The following is a 7,274-nucleotide window of genomic DNA, read 5'->3' as shown; positions in this document are numbered from 1 at the left end:
ACTTTAATCTCGTAATATTATGACTTTAATCTCGTAATATTATGACTTTAATCTCGTAATATTATGACTTTAATCTCGTAATATTATGACTTTAATCTTGTAATATTATGACTTTAATCTCGTAATATTATGACTTTAATCTCGTAATATTATGACTTTAATCTTGTAATATTATGACTTTATTTCTATATGACATTAATGTTGTAATATTGACTTTATTGTTGTAATTTAAAATAAATAAAAATACGGTGTGGCCCTAATACTCTGCCATAATTTTCAGTCTTGTTTTTATAGTTATATGTTTAATGACTAACATCTGATGTTACATGTAGTCTGGGTTCCCTTTAAAAGAATCCTCAGTGAGTTCCAGTCTAACCTGTTTGCAGTCAGAGGCCAGCAGGTTGAGGCTGCTGGTGGAGATGGTCAGGTTGATTGTCATGCCTGCAAACTGCAGGTTACTCTTTCCGAGGATGGTGGTCACCCTGCGAGGGGAAGGCTGCAGAGAGGAGGGGGATACAATTCACCAATCAAAACTGCATCAGACAGTCATCTTTTGATTTTCTTCACAACATAAAATGGCTGCATGCTGGAGAGACATGTCTGTGTTTGGAAAATGTCTGTGTGTGTGTGGGAGTGACAGAACAGCTGCCATTGGGAAAGTGATCTGGTCTCTAGGACCAACTGTGACCAACAGAGCCCGGGCGAGCCCGCCCACAGGATGCTGGCTGGGCCCGGTACATCACACAAACCGTTCTGTGTGGGACCGCTCGCCCCAACCCTCCTGATCTGATGACTTTCATTCATATCTGGAGGACGAGGTGAGAAAAGCACCATCTGGGTGTCACCCTCGATCCCCGCCAAATCATCTATTCTCGTTTCTATAAATGTGCTTTGTCTGGAGCTGCCAGACATTCCTGGGTCAGAGCCGGCTCTGACAGCAGGCAGCTGCATTTAGCCACCTGTTTTATGGACGCTACTGCGCAACAAACACACACACAGTAGTCTTTAAACTGCAGACTAAGGCCTGCGTCTGCTAATGAGAAGTACTTTCTTAGCCTTCGAAAAAAAAAGACGTGTCCCTTGTGGCAGGAGGGAGGGAGAAGAGAGACCAGAGAGCGACTGGTAATTACCTGTGAGTAGCCCACTAACCACAGAGGACGACAATCAGCTTCAATCAACATCTCTGTTTGCGTACTCCTACCACTTTGTGTACTCCTACCACTTTGTGTACTCCTACCACCTTCAGGGTTTTAAAACTACTGAACTAAGGACACAGATCTAAGAATATGGTGAGGTTTACACTAATTTAGGTGGTTAAAACAGAAACACACAAAAGTTTGTATTAGTGCTGGGCGGTATGACCTCACATTCATATCAGGGTATAAACTGAATCCCTTCACTGTAACAGTATATATCACAGTAAAAAATTATCACAAAAAGTAAAGATAATGTAATTTTTTGAGCATTTTTTAGCAGAAAACTGTAATCAATCAAACCCAGTATTTTTGCTGAAGTGCAAATGAACATAACAGAAATACAAATGAATGTTTTATATATATTGCAAAACGGTTTCAACAACAAACAAAAACATTTCTCAAATTTTCAACAATATCAAAATAAAATGGATGTTATAACCATTGATATATGTTACTGGATTGGACATGGCCTATAGCCGCTATAGCTAGCGACGCGCCGTCACAGGAGCCATTGCTATGCATTGAGTCACGTCAACAAAACAGTAGAGTTTCAATGAGGGATGCTCGTCAATCTGTCACAAAAATATTCACAGCACCCTCATTTCTTATCTGATTTCTATAAAATATGGCTTAAATTAAAGCTGAGAAAATTGTCGATGTTGTGACATGTAAAAATACGTATTTGCTCAAGAGATAAATCTATAAGCAGTCTGGGAATTTATAATTCTAATTTTGCATTTGTTTGCTGGTTCTTCATTCGTGCTGAAGTGACTAAAGACAAATTCCTCCAGCTGGTCAGAAAATAAATGCGGTCGGCCTCCTTAGCTTATGAAATGTACGGTGGAGGAAAAAAGTTACAGAGTTTTTTACTCTGATATATAATCACAAACTACAGGATATACCATATGCTGACTGGACACAACATCAGTACCAGTAATATCTACACAGTTCAACCTAGCAGTAGTCATATTTACCTCTCACAATGTTATCCTAACATAATAACAATATTAACTAGACATGGGTTTTTACGATGTAAATACAAGTGTGCATTGCCATGCAGCATGGTTTTGCCTGCAGCAGTGGATTTGCAGAATGAAATGTGGCCAAGTTCAAATGTGTTTTCTATCAACTTGTGCCTGTCACGTCAGCCGGTGTTTGTAATGAGGATAATTGTGTGACGATATGAAGTTTGTAGAGATTTTTTTGTTAAAGTTGCTGTAACTGGGTTTTGAGTTCTATTCTCCTACACAAAAGCCCATAGAGTTAACAATGAGACCATTGGAGCTGTGGCAGAGGGCACTGCCAGGGTTTGGTTTTTATGTGTGCAGAAAGAGGCCACATTGCTAATGCAATTGCTGACACTAAACTGCAATATATTACAGCAATAGAGCAATATTAGGACAATATTATAGTAAAACATCAAAATACAATCATATTAGTACTGTAAACACTGAACTATTGAGATTAAATATTATTAAACTATGGTGCAGTACTGAGTAGATACAGCAGGGGGCAGCATTGGACCAATACAAGGCTCCATTGACTCCCATCATAAATTATTAAACATTAATATTTCAAAACCTATAAGTTGCACAGGCACCAAAAGTCATAGCCATCATTTGACACAGGAGCTTTACAGATATAAATTATAATGGCAGTTCTAGGACAAAGTATGCAGGAGGAGAAGCGTGCCAAAGTGGAGATGACTTGGATGGGAAATGAATCACAATAGTGTGCGTTGCATTGGCAATGCACACTGATAAAAATATAATAATTTGTTGGAACAGCAAATTTGTCTTTTCGTTGGTTTACCTGACATTAGGTTGTCAAAATCAAGCTGCATAACTGACCTACTTTCCGCATCTCCGACATTTTTTAAAATAAATAAATATTTTAATGAGCTGTAAAATGTGATAACCTTGATCTTGCGATCTTGTTGTTGTGTTGACAATTTATGATAAAATCTTGCATCCCTTTTTGATATTCCTTGCATGACTGTCTGCTGCATCCCCTTTTTACCACCATTCATGGATGTTCCCGAGTCAAAACTCAATGCAGAGCAATGGCACCTGTGCAGCGCACGATAAGTCACGTGATGTCCAATCCAGTAATACAGATCACTGCTTACAACCAGTACCTCAAGTAAAATTACTCATTTAGACATAAAAATTTAATGTTGTCTAAAATGTTACAGTGTGACAGGACTTTAAGCTGCACATAGTCCTGTCATTAAACTATTTCACATAACTGGAATGTGACTGTGGTGAAGCCAAATAAATGTAACATCTTCCTGCCATACAATGAGCTTCTGCCTGCTGAACTGACCTGCTGCTGCTCTCATCTTCATCATCTTCATCATCAGAGCAGAACTGTTACATTAACAAGATGGATTTATGACTGAATGAACGTCACATCTTTTTATACCATCTCTGTGACTAGCAATACATAAAAAACAAGTTTTTCCTCCAACAACTTGGGTGTGAAACTCAACTCAACTTTATTTATAAAGCCCTTTAAGACCACCAAAACTGCAACAAAGTGCTGTACATATATAAAACCAAAACATGAAAACACAAGACAACGATTAAAAACACTAAAACCAGTAATAAAACAATAAAAATAAAATAAAAATTGAATAAAAAACTACGGTTGTTAAAGCTTCGCTCTGTGTGACGTGCAGCAGGAGGGAGGGAATGATACCGCCACACGACGTTAAATTTTCTACAGCAGGAGGGGGAAAGTTTGAGGATTTATTCTCTTTATATGTGTTTTAAACACTATATTTCTTCATTATATTTTCAACTCCTCCTGCTCAGGTGTCTGTACACTCACAGCCCTGTTGACACAGGTGTGATGATGTAATTGATGACAGGATGGTAGAGGGTACATTTCTACCATCCTGTCACATAAACCACTCAGTCCTAGTTTGTATGTAGGAAGGAAAAGGTGGTACGAATAATTAAAACCACTTAAATGTTCCAATTAAAGTAAAAGACTGAACTGAAGTGAGGGTATAGTTAGAGATTAAAGCTTGGATGATGATGATGATAAAAAAAGATGTGTGTCTCTAAGGGTGGGGGCATGTGGACTAAACAGTCAACTGACCACAAGGCAGACAAATAAGCTAATTCCAGCTCTCAAGCAGGAAAAGCCACTCTCCTGCTGTCCACTTAAGCCTCATTAATAAATGATGTTTTACGAGGGTGTGTTCTGGTACCTTTCTCCTGTGTCCTCCTTTGGATCCAGGTACCGCCTCACACACCACAGAGATAGCCTCCCTGAAACGTTAAAAATAAAAAACAAGTCTTGGCAAAGATGTTGTATCACAGCTCACGCTGTTCCTGGATTAAAAAAAGATGTGGGCAGCTGGCGGGATAATTTATTGGCCCCGGCGACTGCGCTCCTCTCTGCCACAGAAACCAGGAGGAAACCAGCAGAATTCCAGAACATTCTCGTTTAGGGCTTCAGAAGAACAGCAGGGGGTGTTTAAACACACATACAGGAGCAACACACACAAACACACAAGTTAAAGAGGAGGAAAACAGGACAGGAAATGTAAAATCACAATAACTGGTCGCCTTATGGAGTGTGAAAAAGTAATCCTTTATTAATTTATACTTTGCTTCCATGATGCCAGGCTTTATGTAATATTTAAAGTGGTCTTGATCAATATTTCAGCAGGTTTTTTTCAAGGTCTTCTAAAGTTTTTCTTTGGGTTTGACTTCGACACATCAGGGTCTAATAAACAGAGGATGAATCAGTTGGATGGACGGTGTGGTTAACTCCAGTTAGCTCTGTTGGTGTGACAAATTATTCATATGTAGGGCTGGGTTTAAAAAACTAATTAATCTGGATCGATTTTCATTCAAATTTGGGAGAATCGATTCATAAGTCATGAGATTAATTTTCCCCCATGGGTGTTGTGTGCGATGAAGCTGTTGTGTGTCACTTCTGGCTTGCCGTAGGTTTACATCAGGTTGACGTTCAGTGCTAATGTTGGCTCCTGACAACAAGATGTCTGGAGCAAAACAAAACAAACAGTAATCACTAACATTACAGCTGATTCTCAGCAGAACTTAAAGATAACAGAGACCATGACGACTTCTGTTTGTAAAGATTTGTGCTCAGACGAGGCAGCAGGAAACGAAGCTTCGAGCGTCTCGAACCAAAACTCCTGAATGTGAACATCTGACTGAAACTGATCTCTGCATGTAGACGTGTGTGAAAGATGACAGTCTAACTAAATCATTTAGTTTTGTTACCAAAATTATTCATAAATTTAAGAAACATCTTAATGTAATTAACAGTGATGGATGTTTTAGCTGAAGTTCTCCTTCTTCTTTCTTTATTCTTGTTAATAAGTTTTATTGAACAGAAGCTAACAGAAACATTACAAATATGTGACCCATCAATATCCAAATGAGGATTAAGTCAAATTCAGTCAAAATGACCTAATTACATTTTCAGATTCTTGTCTTTAAAAGCTACATTTTGATACCTGGATCATCCTGATATCATTATTAAATCCATATATATGACTTAATTTGTCTTGTTGGTTACAATAATACATAAATATTTGGTCTGAATCCTAATTTTATGACATTTTAATGAGGAATTTTTGATGTCCTTATAAAGAGGAAACCTCAGATTATATTTGAATATTGAGATTTACCAGATAAAAAGAAACAAACTTTACTAACTCACAGGGAAAATCTCAACATTTTAAGGCGTTTTTCCTCAAAATCAGTTTTTTGTTGCTACTGCTCAAAAAAGTGCTTCAAAAAATTTTAGTTTTATGATTATATTTCAGACAGTTCATTCAAATGATACATTAATAAGGCTTTTATTCATTATTTTTTGACAAAATGCAATTTTTGTTAACATTTTAGTCAAAACACTATATTTGCCTTTTTCTCCATTTACAACTTTAAGACTTAATCCTGGTTTCGATGTGATGGGTCATAAATACAGTTTTCCATCCATCCATCCATCCATCCATCCATCCATCCATCCATCCATCCATCCATCCATCATCTATACCCGTTTATTCCTTTTTCAGGGTCACTGGTGCCCATAGGCAGCAGTCCCAGTGCGAGGGGCGGGGTACACCCAAGTCCAGTTTACAGCATACAATATACAGTTTTCATACTGTCAAAAGAGTGGGCAGCAGTATATTTATATTATCCCACCTCTTCTCCTGTAACATTATTCCATCACTTCTTAGTGACCAAGAAAATTATTTAGCTTCTTAGAAATCTAATGTATCAACAACACTTTATCTGTCAATTCCTTTTTAGTTCAAACCTTTGAAACTTCAGTTTGTTTCAGGATTAAACTCCAAGTTACAAGTTTGTCCTTCATGTTTATAATTTTACCAACAAACCAAGTTAGAATTAGTTTATTTTTAAAGAATTAGTTCTGTTTATAATTTTACCAACAAACCAAGTTAGAATTAGTTTATTTTTAAAGAATTAGTTCTTTGAGAATGTCTTCTATATCAAAGTAAATGTGTTGCTGCTTGATATCCTTAACTAATTTAAAAATCAATCAAACTGAATCGTGAATTGAATCGATACCCAGCCCTACTCATACATAACAGACGAATTAGCAAAGAAGCATCTTTACATTTAAGATCTTTACATTTAACATTTGTAATTAGAAACTTGTCACAAAGACACATTAGTTGCTCCAAAGAAAAGTTGAAAATACTTTGGGAAAGCACAATAACCCTTGATTTATTGCAGCATTTAGGTTTTTTTAAACGAGGGGTGATTTAAAACAAAGAACAGAGCAGAAGAGTTTGTTTTCACCTGGTGACCTGAGTCCTGGTGTTGAAGTCCAGCGCTCTCATTGACTGCAGCACCTCCACACAACCCATGTACTGCGCAGGAAACAGGAAGGCAACACATCAGCGTCAGACATTTCCTACACCACGCTCCAATTTTAGAAATGAAACGGTCAGGAAACAAAACTGGAGGCAGGCAGAGAGAAAACTGTGGACGCAGCATAAACCAGCCTGGAAAGACAAGCACAGTGTGTGTGTGTGTGTGTGTGTGTGTGTGTGTGTGTGTGTGTGTG

At 37.7% G+C, this 7,274-nt stretch overlaps 1 protein-coding gene across 1 annotated transcript in view; it reads right to left on the bottom strand.

The window, feature by feature from the left end:
- Positions 1-7,274, bottom strand: part of shc1 (SHC (Src homology 2 domain containing) transforming protein 1) — a gene marked incomplete in the record, with an annotated part of 41,982 nt that overhangs the window by 12,632 nt on the left and 22,076 nt on the right. Inside the window, 3 exon segments of the mRNA XM_014025426.1 lie at positions 377-496; positions 4,414-4,474; positions 7,007-7,077. Of these exon segments, the coding sequence (XP_013880880.1) occupies positions 377-496; positions 4,414-4,474; positions 7,007-7,077 (252 nt within the window).

The sequence above is a fragment of the Austrofundulus limnaeus genome, unplaced genomic scaffold (genome assembly GCF_001266775.1).
Source record: "Austrofundulus limnaeus strain Quisiro unplaced genomic scaffold, Austrofundulus_limnaeus-1.0 Scaffold474, whole genome shotgun sequence".
Taxonomy (NCBI): domain Eukaryota; kingdom Metazoa; phylum Chordata; class Actinopteri; order Cyprinodontiformes; family Rivulidae; genus Austrofundulus; species Austrofundulus limnaeus.
This window is presented reverse-complemented; position numbering and strand designations above follow the sequence as displayed.